The sequence below is a fragment of the Magnolia sinica genome, chromosome 9 (genome assembly GCF_029962835.1).
Source record: "Magnolia sinica isolate HGM2019 chromosome 9, MsV1, whole genome shotgun sequence".
NCBI lineage: Eukaryota > Viridiplantae > Streptophyta > Magnoliopsida > Magnoliales > Magnoliaceae > Magnolia > Magnolia sinica.
The window spans coordinates 19,152,772-19,173,724 of NC_080581.1; the positions used below are offsets into that span (position 1 = coordinate 19,152,772).

Below are 20,953 nucleotides of genomic sequence, written 5' to 3' on the forward strand. Positions count from 1 at the left end.
AGATTTGAATCTGCCTCATTTTTTAGACCATGCCTTAAAATGAGTTAGCAAAACAGATCGATGGCATGGATATACAACACATACATCAAGGTGGGCTCCACGTTCAGGGCCTCACCCACTAGTGATCTATCTGAGATTGTATGGAGATGTTAGTTACCATATGTTGTCTTCAATACATCTTTCTCACCAAAGAGTGGACCGTTACACTACCATAAACATGTTCAAAATCATAAATGAATGCATATTTGGAATATTCATATTTTTCTAGATTTAATAGATATTTTTTTTAGATTTTTTTGACCAAAAATAAATAAATTCTGACCGATACAGGGGGGTAATGGCTGTTATCCCCCCGTATCGGCCGTTACACCATATAGGTAATGGTGGGCACCGTTACGCCCACCGTTACCGCAACGGGACACCTTGTCCCCAATTTATGAAAATATTCCTGATATTATCTGTATCTCTAACACGGTGGTACCGATAACACTGGTAGCGATACCAATAACATTAGCAGTCTAAAATAATTCAGGTATCGGCGATGTATTGCTAAGTACCGCAATGTATCGATATTGTCAATGTATCGCCAATATTTTCCACTGTGTAAATTCCAAGTGTCGCTTGTATCAATAATGCTAATATTTTTCAACCGTGTAAATTCCAAGTGTTGCTTGTATCGCCAGTATGTTGATGATATTTCAAAAATATCACCAATGTATCGATATGGCCAAAAATTTGTTTATTAAAAAAAAATCTGTTTCAAATTTTTTTATGGGCGCATAGTTGTGTGCAGTATTTAAATTGTCAAAGATAATATTGATCATATTGCGATATCATCATTATCGCAACAAGGTTGATATCGAGACCACAATCTTTCATTTCCTTTCTAATTGTCAACAATTTCTCGGTGAAAACTATCATGTTGTCGATATTCTGAAATATCAATGGATGTTTGGATAGAAGGTTGTATGGATAGATGGGACGGTTGGATTGGTTTCCTACGACAACACATGCTTTTAGGCCCCCATTAAATGGAAACTTATTATGTATGCATTCTTTTTGCATTTTTTTTTATTCTTAAGTATGCAAATATGTGTATTTTAGCATCTCTTGAAGTTTCACAAAAAAATTCCACCGTTTTCCTCATGTATCCCAACATTTTCGTTTATCGGTGATATCGATATTGTTCTCCTATCCTCGACTAATGAAACATGTAGTGACACCCAATGTTTTAAATATTAACGATATTGGCCGTTATATCCCACGATATATCTTGTATCCCACCTGTGCGATACGAAACACCGATAAATCCCGCATGTTCAATCTAGTGAGCATTTTCATTTTTCGATCCCTTTTTTTGTTGAAATTATGTTAAATCAGTGTTAAATGGTTATAAAACCATTGGTTCTTCATGTTTTGAATGAAAAATCACAGAGTTGAAGCTTTGATTTCAATATCCATTGGTTCTTCATGTTCTCCATGCTTTTTTCGAAATTTTCCTTCAACCAACTATCAATTGAGACTAATTTCAAAGTATTTACGAGTATTTGATGAAATGATCATCACATACACTCTAATTTCAAATTTTGAGAGTAGGTGGTCCGATTTAGAGAAAATTGGGAAATTTTCAAAATTTCTTCAAGTTCTCCCAATTTGCTTGCAATGTTACACTCCAAACATGAAATCAAGTATGTATGAGGGCTGATCTACTGATTTGTTAAGTCCTTGTAAATTTTTGAAAAATAAAAATCATTTTTAAATAAAAAATTATTAAAATATAAATTGTTTTAGAAATTTCCCTTCAACCAGCTATCAATTGAGACTAATTTCGAAGTATTTAATAGTGTTTGATGAAATGATCATCACATACACTCTAAATGTTATGCATTCAATTTGAATATAGTTGCATTAGTTCAATCAGACAACGCATAGCTTAAGACCCTATATAAAGGAAACCTATTATGTGCACTTCTTTTTTGAGATGCTATGATTTAAATTTGTATTAAGGTTTTTTTTTGTTTTTTTTTTTTTTAAGAATTCCTAGAGTTTCATTGAAAAATTCAACTATCTTCCCAATGTTTTCGCACATTTCCCAAAAAGTGTGATAAATTACCTGATACAGATGATGTATCCCGTGAGATAACTGATACGCATCTGTATCCCAAGGATGTGAAACGTAACAAGATACCAATATTTCGAACACTAGCGGCACCCGATGTTTTAAATATCGATGATATCGGCCGATATATCTCACAATATATCTTGTATTCTACCTATGCAATACGAAACACACATGTAGTGCCAATAGATCCCACTTGTTCGATCTTTCATTTTGCGATCCCTTTTTTTGTTGAAAGTATGTTAAATCAGTGTCAAATGGTTTTAAATCCATTGGTTCTTCATGTTTTGGATGAAAAATCATTGAGTTGGAGCTTTGATTTCGATATCCATTGCTTCTTCATGTTCTCCATGTTTTTTTTTTTCAAAATTTTCCTTTAACCAACTATTAATTGAGACTAATTTTGAAGTATTTAGGAGTATTTGATGAAATGATCATCAAATACACTCTAATTTTGAAATTTTAGTGTAGGTGGTCTGATTTGGGGAAAATTCAATTTTTTTCCAATTTCTCCTAAATTGATTGCAATGTTGCACTCCAAACATGAAATCAAGCATGTATGAGGGTCGACCTACTGATTTTTTAAGTCCTTATCAATTTTCAAAAAATAAAAAACATTTTTAATAAAAAAATTTAATAAAATATTATGAAAAAATATATTTATTTTTTTTAATTTCCCTTCAACCAGCTGCTACTACTTTCGAATTATTTAGGAGTGTTTGATGAAATGATCGTCACATACACTCTAAATGGTATGCATTCAATTTGAATGTAGTTGCATTAGTTCAGTCAGGTAACGCATAACTCAGGACCCTATACAAAGGAAACCTATTATGTGAACTTTTGTTTTGAGATGTTATGATTTAAAAATGTGTATTAAGGTCTTGTCTAACAATATCTGAAGTTTCATTGAAAAATTCAACCACTTTCCCAATGTTTCCCCATGTTTCCCAAAAAGTGAGATAAATTACCCGATACAAACAATATATACCATGCAATAACCGATACATATTTGTATCCCAAGGATGCGATACATAACACATAGGCGACACCAATACTTCGAACACTACCAATGTTACACTTTTGGGTCCCCAAAAAGGGTCTTTTGGTGACATTTACATTAAATTGCAAATTTTGGTTCATTTTTTAACGAATTTTAGTTTATATTTTCCTTTGCTTATGTCTCACGTAAGCAGATGGGGGTATTTTAGTCCTTTTTCCTTTCAAATGAGATTATAGAGTCTAAGACTATAACATCCAACCCATAGTTTATGCTTGATGGAAGGCTTAGATTAGTGTTAGGGCTTCTCTTGTTTTCCTTCATATAAAAGCTCAATAAACAAAAAAATGTCCAGCAACTTTTAAAACATTTTTTTCTTCTCTAGAAGCCTTGGGCTAGCATTTGTGCAAGTGCATGTTTTCACAAGTGAGGCATATGATCTAGGCCATCAAAACTAATGAGAGCTTTGATTATTCGTTGGTTATTGCATTGGTTTTTTTTTTCCCTTTCTTTTCAAGTGGAAGAATCTTTATTCTTGGATTGGGCGTGTTTGGGCATGATTTGGTCCTGGGGGTTGATAGAACTATATGCGGTTGACGATTCTCATTCGTTGGCTACACCAATAACAAAGTCAAGTAAAGCTAACAAATTGTCCACATTCTTGGAAATACGGACGTGTCAACAGTGATGCGGGAGCTTGGTGTGATTCAAGGATGCACCGTATCTCCACACTGGGGTGGGGTGGCCCATAAGGTGGAGTCTTTGAGATGCAAAATGGCCACAGGGTGGGGTTCACTGTGGGACTGTGCGATTTGGGGACCTATACGAAGCTAGTGTTGCCAATGGGAGATCTGGGTTTGCCTAGGAGGGCCTACATATAGGGAAAAACCGATTCTTCCCCATCAACTCTGGAGCTTTTGGTGCACTAGTTGATTTTCCGCTATCAAAATGGTATCTGAGCGGGAGCCTAGTGTTCAAGTCTCCTCATCGACGTGGGTGGATGATGCGAGGGCATCTTAGTGTGATTTTAAGGATGCACCATGTAACACCCCGGTCCCAATGGTAAGATATTGTCCGCTTTGGCTGGCACAATGTCTACATTCACGGCTTTGTTCTTGCAGGTGGAAGCGGTTAGCGAATCACCCGCAAAACGTGTCTTACCCTTAAAGGCCGAAGCCCCACATATAGCCAAGATCTTAGGCTTTCCCTTTCCGATGTGGGACTGGACACCCACCTCCTTGAAAGCTGGCTCGTCACCAACCCGGTTGGGCAGGGACTCACCCCACCTCGGAAGACAGAGCGCCCTCGCTCTGATACCATTTGTAAGATATTGTCTGCTTTGGCTGGCACAATGTCCACCTTCACGGCTTTGTTCTCGCAGGTGGAAGAGGTTAGCAAACCACCTGCAAAACACGTCTTACCCTTGAAGGCCGAAGCCCACATACAGCTGGCTGTCAAGGAGGTGGGTGTCCAGTCCCACATTGGAAAGGGAGAGCCTAAGATCTATGCTATATGTGGGGCTTCGGCCTTCAAGGGTAAGACGCGTTTTGCGGGTGGTTCGCTAACCGCTTCCACCAGCGAGAACAAAGCCGTGAAGGTAGACATTGTGCCAGCCAAAGTGGACAATATCTTACCGTTGGAACCGGGGTGTTACAAATGGTATCAAAGCGACGGCGCTCTGTCTCCCAAGGTGGGGTGAGTCCCTGCCCAGCCGGGTTGGTGACGAGCCAGCTGTCAAGGTGGGTGTCCAGTTCCACATTAGAAAGGGAGAGCCTAAGATCTTGGCTATATGTGGGGCTTCGGCCTTCAAGGGTAAGACGCGTTTTGAGGGTGGTTCGCTAACCGCTTCCACCTGCGAGAACAAAGCTGTGAAGGTAGACATTGTGCCAGCCAAAGCGGACAATATCTTACCGTTGGGATCGGGGTGTTACACACCATATCTCCACGCTGGGGTGGGGTGGGCCACGAGGTGGGGTCTGTGAGATGCAAAATGGCCACGAGGTGGGGCCCACTATGAGACCGTGCGATTTAGGGACCTGTGCGAAGCGAGGGTTGCCTATGGGGAGATCTCGCCTGGATTTACTTGGGAGGGCCTACATATAGGGATAAACCGGTCATTCCCTATCAACTCTGGCACTTTTAGTGCGTTGGTTGGTTGTCCGCTATCAAAATGGTATCAGAGCGGAAGCTAAGTGTTTGAGTCTCCTCACCGGCAAGAGTAGATGATGTGGGGCCATTTTGATGTGATTCTAAGGATGCACCATACCTCCACGCTGGGATGGGGAGACCTATGAGGTGGGGTCAGTGAAATGTAGAATGGACACGAGGTGAGGCCCATCGTGGGACCGTGCGATTCGGGAACATGCGCTAACCGGGGGTTGCCCTTGGGGATATCTCGCCTAGGTTTGCCTGGGTGGGCCTACATATAGGGACAAACTAGTCATTCCTCATCAGCTCTAGAGTTTTTGGTGCACTGGTCGATTATCCGCTATTAAATAGATTTTTAAAAAAATTGTACCACTCAAACTGTTAACCGAAAAGTTAGTAATTGACCGATTAACTCCATCCGTCCACCCATCCGACATGATAGTGCACCCTACTTTAGCTCATTTTTCTTGTACACATCAATTAACTACTCTATGTTGTTAACCTCTGACTTCAAAATTTTGTTTCTTACTTCAGGGTAACTCGAAAGCTTCAAACCCGGTTTGAATACAACAAATGCTTTCATCATTAATGCAAAAGAGGGCTCTTCATAAGATTAAATGGTAGAGCACTCATGTAAAGGAAGCAAATAATAGCAAGACATATTTTCTCCATCTCCTTTCTTCCAAATTCTATTTGAAGTAGCTTCTTGTTTTTCTTCTCCTTCACTCTTTCTTCTAAAAAAATTATCCATGAACGACGTATTCCTTTTTTCTCTATCACCCTCAACCAATTTGTCCACATCAAGTGTGATTGGAACTCTTCCAACATCATACATAGCTTGTTGTTGTAGTTTATTTTAACTAGAATTGTTTTCCAACTTAAATTTCATCGTGACATCATCACCCACTTGTGAACATGCTACTATATTTTTCTTGTTTCAAGCGAGGTGATGTTTCATTCTGGCTTCCCACAAAAATTGAAATTGGTGGAAGTTATTATTTTCATCCACCTTTGAGCAATAGTCCCACATCAGGTTGTTATCCTTGCCTGAGACTTCTTCCCCATCTTCAACAACCATCACAACACCCCCACCTATTAGTAAAAAAATTTAAAAAAAAAAAAAAAAAAAAACAAACAAACTTGAATATTGAATATTATTCAACTTAGTTATCTTAAAAGGGGAAGATATGAAAGAGAAAAGATTAGATAAATATTGTGTTATTTTGTACCTAATTTGAAGTAGAATCTCCATGAAAAAGCGGCATTCGATTCCGTTGACTGACGAAAAATATATGTTGATATATTTCTCTAGGTTTTTTTGGGTTCAAAAACTCCAAAACCCTTCCCTCTCTCTTAAAAGAAATAGAAGTGTTTTTTTTTTTTTCGTGGGGTGAGCCTTAAAAAACTTTTTAAAAGAAAAGAATAAAAAAAGGGGAAAAGCTGTTAATTTTACCCCAAAAAAAATGGAATTTTAACCTTTTTTTGGGTAAATAACACATAATTGAATCATACAATTCGTGTCAATCACATGGTTCACGGTTCATATAATACGATTTACATACAAAATGTAAATTCAATCCAAGATGCAATTTGGGTGTAAGATTTGGATTGTACAGCCATACGGTACATTATGAATCGTACAATTCTGATTACCCTAGTGGCTACTTATTTCATGGATCACAATTATGCAGTCCCCGCGGATCATGGCATGAGCGACTGATTTTGAAGTTACATGGCAGAGACTTGAGTGGTCACTTTAAGCATTCTAAGACCATTGACATGGTGGGGCCTTTTATTTTAAGATGGTGGAATGTTACTACTAGCCCAAGTTAAAATGGATGTTACACATTTTGTGGACCGGTGTAGGGTGACCTAGATGGGCAAAGGAAGAAGTCTAAATACAGATTCATACACTCCACTTCCAATTCCTTCTGACGAAACATCTAATATACCACATTCTATCCCTTTTAATTGAGGGTTTGCTCCACATGATCGAACTACTAATACCTTGTAGTCTACCTTTGTGATATTAGTGCTCATAAGATGCCACTCAAACTTAGCACAACAATGCTCCTCTTTGTGTTACCTTCGTGGTACTATTTGCACCTTATTGCTTTTATTGTATGACATTTGAGTGATCTGAGTATAGAGAGTGCTGGTGATGTATTTGTTTTTAGTGTTTTTAGGTGTTTGCGTGTACAGAGTTGTGTGCTCCTATGGAGTACGTTTTTGTATTTCTAGCATTATATAAAAGGTGTGTGAGAGATTGTTGCCCTAACACACAAAAACCACTTTTCTTCAAAACTCTTTCTCCTCTCTCCCTCTTACCTCTTCTCCTCCCCTTCCCTATTCGCTCCTAAGATCACCTAAACTAACCTTGGTATTAGAGCAAAACTTTTGAGTTGATCGGAGCTACAAGAGCCTATTGACGTCAGCAACCGTACGACTGATGCCAACACCGTATAATTCATACGGACTATTTTCGACCGAGAAGAACCTAGTTTGAGCGTCTAGATTTTAGAAAATTTATGGTGATTTTTGTAGAATTTTTGGAGCTCATCTAAGGTATGTTGAGCCACATTTCTCATCAGACGGAAAAACCTCCAATCTTTGTTTTTCTGTGATTCTGCTCAAATAGATGGAGATTTCTTGGAATTTTTTTCATATGATGGGTCGATTTTACCCTATGTGATTGTCTAAAGTGGTATTTTTCATTGAGGGGGAAATTTGGATGACCGGTGAGGCCAAAGGTGGTCTGGTTGGGCTGTTTTTGGGGTCCTTGGGGCTCTAAACATACACCAGAACTTCCGATGTATGTCTGGGTTGACGTTCTTGGTGTGTGAGATATATTCACACCTGATTCCAAGTCTAAAGCTATTTTGAGAACCCCAAGTCCTCATCTGGAACTCATATTTGTGTGACTTTGCATCTCTTACATAGTGTGTGCTTACTTTATGAATTGTTTTTGTTTAGGTTTCTTCTTCGTGGACGCTTATGGAGGACAAAATCTCTTTAGGATATAGGGTGGGATCTTAATAATCAAATCCCTTGTTGATTACAATGGTAAAGTTGAACAGTAACAATTATCTACAATGGGCTCAATCCATGAAATTGTTTTTAAGGGAAAGAGACAAACTTTCCAACACATTGGATGAACCACTAAATCCCTTAGATGGGAATTTCGAGACCTAGAACAAAGAGAACTGCCAAGTCATGGCTTGGCTACTTAATATTATGGACTCCACTGTGAGCAATTATGTAATGTTCCTAACCTCAGCAAAAAGGATATGGAACACTCTTCATAATATGTATTCAAAAGCCCAAAATGTATCCAAAAATTTCCAGTTGACCTCAAACATCGGGAAATTTCAATATGAATCCCCAAATGGGTATTTTTCAGCTCTTCGTGGTATGCAAGATGAGTTGGATCTCTATCATCCTCTCCCTTCCCATTGCACAATGGACAGTGAGCATGCATGAAAACAACGTAAAGAAACTAGAATAATGCAATTTCTCTTTGGCCTCAACTCTAATTAGGGTTCAAAAACAGACTGTTGCCATGAACCCTCTTCCTCCTCTAACAACTATCTAAACCATGTGTCAAAGGGTCCATACATCATCCACCCCTACTTTTGCTCTGTTTGATTGATTCATGTATGCTGCTAGGGACTGACCTTCCTTCAGCCACAGTTCTAGAGCTCCAATGTGGAGTGCTCAGGGACATGGACGTAATAATGGATCGAGTAACCAAGGTAGGACGGTGGCATTGATCCTGGTGGTCGTGGCCGTGGTGGATGAGGACGAGGACGTAAAGGACCTTACATCTGTATAGATTGTGGGGGGCACAAATAACTATTTTGATAGATGTTGGGAACTTGTTGGTTGTCCTCTTTAGGCCGGTGTGTCTGTAACAAATAGTGTTTCCACTAGTTCCGAGAAGACTTCACAACCGATTGCAGTGGAGAAGCCTTCCTCGGATGATTCTGTTCTTTTGACTCGCAAAGCTTATGATGCATTGGAACGCCTTAATGTTCGTGATGTTCTCGACACTTCCAGAGCCATTGTAGCGCAATCAAGTAATGCTCTCAATGTCTCCTCTTCTCCTGAGGTCATTGACTCTGGATTCACCACTCATATGACTGGTAAGCCTCACCTATTTAGCTCCCATCTTCCTTTTAGTAAGTCACACTTTGTCATCGTTACTGATGGAAACCAAACTCATGTATCTGGAACTGGTTCCATTAAAGCTTTCCCCATCAATGCATTTGTCATCAGTTCTACATGTTCCCAGCTTTCCCCTTAACCTATTATCTATCATTTCGATTATGAAATCCTTGAATTACTCAGTAACCTTCTTTCCTTCTCACTGTGTGTTTCATGATCTCCAGACGAAGCAAATGATTGGCAGGGGCCATGAACGTGAAGGCATTTATTTTTTGGATGTGCACCTACGATAGCGTCTAGTGCCATGTCCTTAAATAGGGAGTCAGTGTCTAGATGGCATTGCCACTTAGGGCACTCATCCTTGTCTAGGTTAAAACTTTCGTTTCCTTCAATTTCTGTGTCTAACCTGTTATGCTGTGAAACTTGTGCATTCTCCAAACATCATCATATTGTCTTTCCTCCTAGTTCATCTAAGAGGAAACCCAGACCACTTGAGTTGGTCTACTTAGATGTTTGGGGTCCTACCCTTGTTACCTCTCTTTTTTTATATAAATATTTTGTTACTTTTATTAATGATTGCACCTAGATGACATGGGTTTATCTTCTAAAATCTAAACATGAAATATTTGATATGTTTAAGGTATTTCATGATGAGGTATTTACCCAATTTCAATGCCCCATCAAAATTATGCACTTGGTCAGTGGAGGCGAGTACTCAACTATGAGTTATTTTTATAAAATTGCATCACTTGGCTGATAATGCATGGTTTTCTACCTTAAACAACGGAAAACTACGATCCGTAGTATTTATTTTTGTAATGTTTTGAGTACTAAGTACATAATCATGTGTATACATCTCCAAATGTTTCACTAAAAAGTTCCACCATTGTCCTAAAGTTTCCTCAATGTTTTAGATCGTGATATGTTATTGTTACATTATACATGCAATATTTCCCGATCTTTCCCCAAGGGTGCAATACATAGTGCAATGTCGATACTTTGAGCATTGCTCCTCATCACCCACCACATAACCTCCCGAGGTACTCTATCTTTTCAAGATCTAAAAAAATCATGCATAGTTTCTCCCTCTTATCTATGTACTTTCGTTAATTGTATAATAGAAAAAGAGAATTGAATTGTTGATCCCCCTAGAATGAAACCAAACCGATTTTCTGATATCCTTTTTTGTCTTAATCTTTGTTCCATCACCACCTTCCAGAACTTCATAGGTTGGTTCATAAGTTTGATTGCCAATAGTTGGTGTAGGCATGCAACTGTACAATTTCCTTTTTTCCTTTAAATAGGTATCATGATGCTTCTCTATTCATTTAGCATTTTTTCTATAAAAAATAATGAAAAATCTAGTTAACCAAATTAATACAGTTTTGCCCGTTATCTTCAACATTTTTATAGGTATTTTATCTGTCCATACAACCTATCCTTTCTTCGCCCTCGTTAAGGCCACATTTACATTTACCCCAATTCTATAATAATATAGCATGGCACCAACCCCGATGGTCCAAGGCCTCCCAATTCTATCTTGTGTCCTCATTTTCATTCAATAACCTCCAAAACTAGCATCTCCACATCTCTAGAACTCATTGTCTTTCACCAAGACACTAGTCCTCAATACTTGATCCATCTAATATTATTTGTCCTTACTTCTCCTCTCCCTCTTACTATTATGTAGATCTCTCTCTCTCTCTCTCTCTTTCTGTCTCTCTCTCTCTCTCTTTCTCAACCTCTAAATACAATTCATCTTGCGCTTTATATTTGGTTATTGCTTTTCTGCTTCGGTTTTATCATTTTCAAATGGGTTCTTCATATCTCTCTCTCTAGTGATTCCAATATCGATAGTATCAACCAATATATAGGACAATATAATCGATATCGCATGGTTCCAATATGAAACTGGGCTGTAGTTGGGAAACTTTCTAGTATCGGTCGTTATATTGCAATGAACAAACGATATATCGATAATTATGATATTCTGGAAATATTATTGCTACAAGTTCCCTAATATCATCGATACATATCGATGATATCGCACTTGCATTGGTCCCCTTCCAAAAATTTTGCTAAAAGAAAAAAAAAATTCTCTTCTTCCTTTTTTTTTTTTTTGCTAGAAATATGTTGGTACTAGAAACTCAATCAATGAATTTTTGATAATTTAAATTGTTCTCTTGTTTAAATTGCTTGAAATTTGTATAACGAAATTAGTAATCCATGATTTTACATGTTTTGTATGCTCAATCATGGATTTTGACCTCCTATTTTTTGAATTTGGGGAAAATTGAGGAATCTTGGGAAATTCTGAAATTTCCCCAATTTCACCCATTTAGCTTGCAATTAGATTGCGGAAAAATCATGTGATGAGTGCTTGGAGGCTAATCTACCAATTGACAGAACTGTTTGGAATTTTTGAAAAAACTTATTTTTTAATTAAAATAAATAAAATCATTTTCTTTTAAAAAATTACATTCACCAGATGTTATTTATCCCTTATATTTATTTACAAGTTTATGCTGATTATAACATCAGCCACGATTTTGAAAAAAAATATATATTTTTAATTAAAAAATAAATAAAATGTTTTTACAAAAAAATTACATCGACCAAATGTTCTTTAAGACTTATATTTATTTATTTACAAGTTTATGCTAGTTATAACATTACCCTTACTCATTTATTTATTTTCAAAAATAAATTTATTTTTAAGTATATGATGTAAGATGGCCTAATCTAACCCTAAATGAATGTGGTATTTGAAAAGGACAGGTTTATGCAATCTTTAACAACAAATAAAATAAAATAAAATAATAATAAAAATCAGCTTTATACATCATAAACACAAAAAGGAAATAAGGAGAATGTAGCAATGATCATGGTCATCCATCACAAGTACGTTGTATTGAACCTTAAAATCTGAATTTAGTTGGATCTAGCAAAAGATAGGACTTACGTTTTGCAATAGGTCCGCCTAATGATCCAAGTGGATTTTCTAATCCAGGAAATAGGAATTTTTTGGATTGGGAAATCTGGAAAATTTAGAAAAAATAAATAAATAAATTTGATGGTTCATCAAATCTAAGGCCTCAGGCGATGGGATTTGAAGTAGGCCAAAATATATAAATGTGGGGATGAAAATCTTCCAAGATCTAAAGATTTGGATGAAAAGGAAAATGGATCGGCTTCTAGATCTAGAGAATTTATAAGAAAATGAAGAAAAGAGTACCTTGAGAAAAGAAAGAAGGAGAGAGAAGAAGAAGATGAGAAATCTATTCCCTGGGCCTCATGCCCTCTTCTAATCACTAGAAGTCGAAGACGGGATCGTCTAGTCTTGAAGAAGCAAAAGCTTTCTTTTCATAAACATAACATAGCATCCCTTAGGTTTAGGGCAAAATGCCCTTATAAATTCGTAATTACATGAAATGACCAAAATATCCCTACTGGAAAAAGTTTTAAAAAAAAAAAAAAGAAATTTGCACACAAAATTGTACGCACACTATCTCAAAACTCGAGTAAATAAAAAATTCATAAACTAAATTCAAATCCAAGATGCCCGATGGACCTCGGCGATAGCGCAATGAAGATGGGCCGTGACGATCCAACTGTCCGATCACACCATCTTTGCGATCCAATGGTCCAAACGTCTCCTTCAAGCAACTTACACATGTCACGAACACGTGTAAGGTCTTCAACCTCTAGAGACCTGACCCGTACTTGTCATCTAACCACATTGACACGGGTAACGCACGCCTTCTACGTTGATATACTTTGAATGGTCTGGTGTCCGTATCAGTATAATTAATATAATTTTAAAAATATATTTTTTGAAATAAATGCATCGTACGTTGTAGGACAGATTTGGCTTTTGAATGCATTGGTTATGTTTTCATACATGTCTTCTATGATTTAAATTATATCAACTAATTTTAAATATAGTTGCATCACTTTTGTTAGACAAAGCATAGTTTAAGACCTTATACAAAGGAAAATGATTGTGTTTTTTTTGAAGTTATGAGTGTATTAATGTCTTTTTTTTTTACATCATCTAAACTTTGATTAAAAGATTCGACCAATTTCATAATGTTTACCAAAACGACAATACATTATGTGAAAGCACTAGTTCTCTCCCACCGTTTATAACTGGACCTCTTTTTGCAGCCTGCTTCCAATACCTCATCCCCGCCATCATGTTTCGTTGTATACCTTTCTTGCATAGTGGATTGCCTAGGGACTTCACTCACCATTCTTTTTATTCAGTCAACCGTGTCCACGACTCCCTAACCCTACTTTAGGATTCTACTCACCTTCTTCCATTAGTCTCTCTAAATAACACTGATATTTCCCCTTTTGAACTCAACCATCATATTCTTGATAAACTTTTAATTTTGCGTCATCATTTTCAATTCTTAATGCATACATCTAAGCCCGCTAGCCTACATTGTAGTAAGGGTTCACCTAGTATAACTTTACAACCCCTTCATGTTCACTATTATGTCCTCTTATTCAGCAAAAACTAAATTTGTGATAAGTACTACCCACTCATTAAAGTCGCCAAATGCTAATCTCCTCTTTTAGAAGTATTTGCCATTGCTAAGTCACATGCCATTGCAAACTCAAGGATCAACTCTTGAGGACTAGTTAATGAAAAGTTTACGAAAGGACCCATATGCATGTCAAACCCTACATGTACTTCCAAACTATAAGCTGACACATGCCTTGATGAGAGCAGTCAGCCTAGTATAAGTGATCAAAACTTCACCCACATCATTACCAAAAGTGCCACCAGAACAAGTTTATTGGAGGTAGCATTTATCACACCAAGGACTAGTAAATGAAAAGTTTCCAAAAGCACCCATATGCACGTCGAACCCTGCATGTACTTCCAAACTATATGCTGACACATGCCTTGATAAGAGCAGTCAGCCTAGTGCAAGTAATCCCAACTTCACCCACATCATTACCAAAAATGCCACCAGAACAAGCTTGTCGGAGGTTGCATTTGTCACTCCTATGAAATTAAGCTTTGCCTAGTCTTAAGGCGTTCCCACCAAATATCTCTCCATTTGAGAATAGGGATATAGTGCCCCACAAGGATCGTTCCAAATCATTCAAAGCTGAGCAAGGAACACCTGACTGAAGGACACTTTTAACAGAGCTATTTCAAAATCAAACATCAAGTATATGGGTGCATACTTAATAAAATTATCGGTGTTAGTGTGCACACAGATCTGTGTACACCTGAGGTGTACACAGATCCCTGTGCATCTGCAATGTAACATATAAGGAGATTGTGCTTAGTTTCCATCTTTTAGTCTCCTAATTGTAATATAATTGTAATTAGGCTGAATTTTAAGTAATAAATAAAGGATTAAGGAAGGTAAGGGTATACAATTAACACCCTTTTTCTTCTGGTTCTCCTCTCTTTTTCTCTTTCTAAATTTTCATGGTATCAGAGCATATCTGATCCAATCCTTTCCCCAAATCATTCTTCTTTCTTCTTCCCATTCTCTGCCGCAAGTCTCTAACTTGAAAGTCGATTAGGTCTTGTGTTCTCTTCCCGTAGGATAGTTAAAGTGAGATATATCTTCCATCACCATTCCACAGATGCAATCGTAGCTCATCATTATCTCATCTGAAAGGGGTTTTTCCTCTGGAAGTTATTTCTGGAAGCAAAGATATCAGAATCTCACCAGAGACGTCTCCACAACCACCACAGCTCCTCGGAAGTCAATCCAGATCTGATTTCAAGCATGGAATCCTCCCATACAAGGGTCGATGTCATCGAATCTCATCGAAAACGCCTCCGGGGCACCACTGCTCGCCAGAAATCAGTCCACATGATTTTTGGTGCCAGATCTGCACAAAAAGAGGTCCAACAGCATCAAATCTCACCAGAAATACCTCTGGTGCTATCACAGCTCGCTGGAACTTAGCCCTGCTTTGATTTCCAGTGCTGGATCCACACAAAAAGGAGTAGCACTGTCAGGTCTCGTCGGAATCACTCCTAGAGCCACCATATCTGCACAGAAATCAGTCCAAAACCTGATTCTGATGTCAAAACTGCACCGAAACCAGTCCAGCACAGTCGGAACACACCGGAATCTCCTTTCGCTTCCCTGCATTACCTCCCAAACCACGTGATTCGTTGGGTTTCCTGTTCAAGACTTTGTCAGGGACCATATTCTAGTATTGGGACCACCTATTTCTGCCGATGTGCTTTGTGGGCCCCCTATTGGGATCCGATTAGAAGCTCGGACTACCTTCAGATCTCTGGACCTCTCATTATTGCTTCAGATCTGTCAAACTGGACTCCACCTCAAGTTGTTTATACTTTCTGGACCTTTCTCAAGCACCAAGAGGGTACTTTGAACTAAGAGTTATCTTTCATTTCTTTTTCTTCTTCTTTTAAAATGGGAGAAAACAAACATGCCCAGATTCCATCTGGACATATGGACAGCCCTAGTCATACAATAACTACCATAAAACTAGATGGCACAAATTATTTGGAGTGGTCCCAAGCCGCCTGAACGTATATCGGAGCACGGAAACAACTAGGATACATTATAGGAATCAAAACACAGCCCAATCAGAATGATCCCACCTATGATGAATGGGAGAGTGAACACTGGCTTGTGATGTCTTGCTTGCTTAATTCAACCTATTCACTCAGATGTCTGGGGACATACTCCTCTAGTCTCTTTATTCAATTTCATGGATTTCCTATCATTTATTGATGACTTCTCACAATATAAACAGATTTATTTTTTAAAATGTCGCGACGAAGTCCCATCAATTATAAAGATGCTTCGTCAAATGGTTTCTACCCTAAGACAAAGCCAAACTTAAAACATTTCGATACAACAATGCCTGCAAATATTTGCACCATGATTTACAAAATATTTGTAAATCATGGCATAGAATTTCAAACCTCATGCCCTTATACACCACAACAAAATGGAGTAGTTAAATGAAAAAATCAACACTTGCTAGAGGTCACCCAGTCATCATTGATAGGCATGTCAATACTAAGAGCATATTGGGATGAAGCCATTCTCTTCGCAGCATACATAACCAATCGAACTTCGACTAATGTGCTCAAGGGTAACTACCCATTACAGATTCTGCAACCTCATGCATATCTATTTACCCTACCACCAAAGGTGTTCGGATGCAGTTGCTTTCTCCATAATCATGGAACATCTCGCAAAAAGCTAGGACCACAATCAATAAAATGTATGTGCTTAGGGTACTCCAACTCTCAGAAAGGATAATATTGTTAATGTCCTGTCAATAAAAAAATTAAAAAATTAAAAATAATAAAAATAAAAATAGTATATTTCTAAGGATGTTACATTCTTCGAAAATGTGCCTTATTTCAATACACAGACAGTACACATCTTACAACTTTTCCTCTCCTTGTCATAGATGAGTCTCAAAATGAAGATGATCCAAGCCCCACCCAAACTAAAGAACTCGAAGTCTATAATTAGAGTAAGAAGAACCCTACTCCCGAGCACCTCCACTCTTCAATGATTGAACCATAACTGGTGGATCTCCCAATTGCTCTCCACAAAGGAACTAGGTCATGCACCCATCATTCCATTAGTAACAATGCATCTTACAAAAATCTCTCTCCCTCTTATCAATCTTACCTTTCCACTCTATCACCAGTCTCTAAACCAACCAAGGTTGCAAATGCCCTTGGTGACCCTAAATGGAAAGCACTTATGGAAGAAGAGATGGATGCCCTTGAAAAACAGAATATTGGGAACTCGTCCCTCTTCCACCAGGCAAACATACCGTCGGATGCAAATGGAAGCTTAGTATTAAATACAACACTGATACTACTATAGACATATAAAAAGCATGACTAGTTGCTAAGAGCTTCACTCAAAAGTATGGTGAAGACTATAATGAAACCTTTACCCCGATAGAAAAATTAAACTCTATCCATATCATATTGTCCATCTTTGTAAACTGTAATTGACTTCTACATCAACAAGATATCAAAAACATGATTTTACATGGCGATCTTCATGAAGAAATATAAATGGCTCTACCTCCAGGTTTTCAGCCTAAGGGACAGACCAGCAAAGTTTTTCGTCTATGAAAAGCTTTGTACAACCTCAAACAGTCTCCTCGGGCCTAGTTTGAAAAGCTTGGCAATACAATTTCTACCATTGGATTTAAAAGAAGCACCTTTGGTCCCTATTTATTTGTAAAACACAAAAATGGCAACACGACATTTCTTGTCATATACGTTGATGATATTATTCTAACTGGCTCAAGCATTACTAATATAGACAATGTTAAGAAATTTATGGCTATGTCATTCGAGATGAAATATTTAGGGGTGCTGAAGTACTTCCACGGAATTGAAGTGGCTCGCTCAAAACATGGAATCTTCTTGTCCCAACGTAAGTATGTGCTTGATCTGCTAATCAAGGCAGGTTTGCTTGGTGCTCAACCTATTGACATACCTATAAAGGGAAATCATAAGTTGCATGAGAGATAATCAGACAAAATTGGTAATCCAGGCATGTATCATCGACTAGTGGATTGTCTGATTTATCTCAACTTTACTCAACCAGACATCTCATATGTTATTGGAATTGTAAGCTACTTTATGCAACAACATTATCGGCACCATCTTGAAGCAGTTTATTGGATCCTTCGATACTTAAAAGCTGCACTTGGTCATGGTCTTCTCTACTCAAATCATGATCATTTAAATACCAGTGGGTTCTGCAATGCTGATTGGGCCGGCTCCTCTGATCCACGCTCCACTACAGGGTATTACACATTCGTAAGTGGAAACCTAGTTATTTGGAAAACTAAGAAGCAATTCATTGTTGCCCACTCCTTTGTTGAGGCCGAATACCGTGCAATGGTCCATGCAGCTTATGAACTACTATGGGTGAAAGCTATTCTTCAAGATATGGAGCTCACGACGTCTCCCCCGATTCCATGGCATTATGATAATCAAGCGGCTATCCATATTGCATCAAACCCGATCTTCCACGAATGCACAAGGCACATTGAAGTCGACTGTCATTTCATTCGAGAAAAATTAGCCCCCAAGCTTCTACATACGCCTTTTGTTCGTTTAGAAGATCAGTTAGCAGATATCTTCACAAAAGTCACATCAACACACCTCAAGGCCATCAATTCCAAGCTTGGCACGAACAATATCCATGCACCAACTTGAGGTGGAGTGTTAGTGTGCACACGGAACTATACATACTTGAGGTGTACACAACCGATGGTGTACACAAATCCCTGTTCAACTACAACGTACTGTATAAGGAGATTATGCTTAGTTTCTCTCGTTTTTAGTCTCCTAATTGTAATTAGGCTGAAGTTTAAGTTATAAATAAAGGATTAGGGAAGGTAAGGGTAAGCGATTAACACCCTCTTTTTCTTGTTCTCCTCTATTTTTATCTTTTAAAACTTCCAATCAGATATGCTTCTTGTCAATCATTCAAGGCCTACTTTGTATTTGATGACCTTGATTGAAACTTTTAAGAAAGACTGGCTGTTTTTTACTGGTTATATGCCCAAGACGATACAATTTACACTAGTGTATTGTAAATAACCCTAGTAATAATGAATTGAAGTCACAGTAACCAATGCATATATTGTAGATTTTATATTAATAAGCCTGAAAAATAGCTTTTATAGAGATTAAAATTTCGGCTTAACAACTATGAATACAGGACCTCGATCTGTGAGACTAAGAAAAATAACCAACTACCTTTTTTCCATAACCTATAGTGACTTGCAATGGTAGACACAAGCAGCAATCTAAAAATGTAGAGATAGTCACTTTATTGTACAACGAAAGGCATTACTAATAGAAAATCTTTTGTACATAGAAATCATAATGTGTGTCGGGCACTTCCACGAAGTGAGCAAGTAAAAAAGTTTCTTCACCTGAACAAGACATTTAGGATCCAGAGCAATCCTATCCATGTTTTTATCAGCTGTAAACCAGTCAACTGCCAAGAGCTTCAGAAGGGGATCCGTTCCCATAACCTGATAGAATAATGAAGTTGTGCATTACTACACTTGCAGTCTACGGGAATCCAAGAGAATATGAACTTGCTATGGAAATAAAAAGAAATACAATTTAAAAGGTAGATGAGTCAGAGATTAAAACTTAGAGACAGTGTCTTGGGTAGTTCTTTCATTGCAATAGGAACTATTCAACAAGAGAACCTCATTTACATAGGCTAATGGATTCAAATAGAATGTATGATTTGGTAGTGAACTACAGACACAAAAGCTAGCTAACTTGAATAAAGTGTTTTACATCAAAGATCTAGAGAAGCCTGTTATGTACAAAAGTATGTATTTATGTAGCCAAGATATTTTATTAAATATGTATGAAAAAGAAAACCACGTCAAATTGTGCACAACTGTGATAGTATTGAGGAAAGCAATAAGTAAAATTGAGTGGAGAAAAGGTAAATCCTGATTAGGTGAATCAAGGGTGAGGATCTGAGGATCTAGGAGAATGACAGGACGATTGGGGAGAGACAGTAGACTACTTTCAGAGTTTGTTGAATGAAGAAGTGGGCATAGGGATAGAACTAAGAGAGAGCAGGCATATGCGTGGGGGTGCGGCTTTAGGAAGGATGACGAAAAAAGACTGCAGTGACATAATTTTAGGGGTCCAAATGGGTTGGGTCAACCTTTAGGGTTGGCTGGCCCAACCCACAAAAAATGGGAATGGGTTTGAATTCATTGGGCCTATGTCTACAAAATTGCCCTGCCCCAATTATCAAATGGGTTGGTTTTGAATCCTCTAAAAGTCAACCTGACCTATTCCTCCCTAGACTCGACTGTTAAATGGTTGGTTTGGACCACCCAAACGTAGACAAACTGAATTAGATCGAAACAATCCAGACCTAACCCAATCCATTAGCATCTCTACATGATATAACCATAAAAGCGAAGGAGATACTAGGTAAAATCAGATTGATTGGGTTTGACTAGTCTTTTCAACAAAATTTTGCAAGCAAGTAAAATGGCAGATATGTGGAGGAGAAACATAGTCGTATATTTTTACAAGATCAAAGGAAATGCAAAGTTGGCACCAACTATCAAGGAATCAAGTTTAGGGGTCCATTTGCACCTCTACGTGATATAACTATAAAAGCAAGGTAAATACTATGTAAAATCAGATTGGTTGGTTTGACTAGTCTTTTCAACAGAATTTTGCAGCAAGTAAAATGCCAGATGTGGAGGAGAAGCATATTGATATACATTTACAAGATCAAAGGAAATGCAAAGTTTGCACCAGCTATGGAGAAATCAAGTTTATTAGTCACACTAGGAGGCTTTGGGAGAAGGTAGTGGAACAAAGGCTAAGACAAGAAATAATGACATCAGAAAATCAGTTTCACTACATGCCATGGAGGTCAACACTCGAGCTATTTTTCTACTTGGGCAATTAATGGAAAGTGTATATAGAAGAAAAATCTTAACATGGTTTGATAGATCTGGAGAAA

The 20,953-nt window shown here is 37.8% G+C and overlaps 1 protein-coding gene across 7 annotated transcripts in view; it reads right to left on the bottom strand.

Moving 5' to 3' along the window:
• The window catches only part of LOC131257017 (protein ENHANCED DISEASE RESISTANCE 2-like), a 201,766-nt gene that overhangs the window by 76,593 nt on the left and 104,220 nt on the right, over positions 1-20,953 (bottom strand). For 6 of the 7 annotated variants that reach the window (XR_009177048.1, XM_058258174.1, XM_058258173.1 and 3 more), the window contains one exon: positions 19,374-19,475. The exons of the other annotated variant lie outside the window; for it this stretch is intronic. Coding sequence is in view for 5 of the 6 variants with exons in the window: in XM_058258174.1 (XP_058114157.1) it covers positions 19,374-19,475 (102 nt within the window). In the remaining variant the exon portion in view is untranslated. The remainder of the gene's footprint in view (positions 1-19,373; positions 19,476-20,953) is intronic. 7 annotated transcript variants of the gene reach the window in all.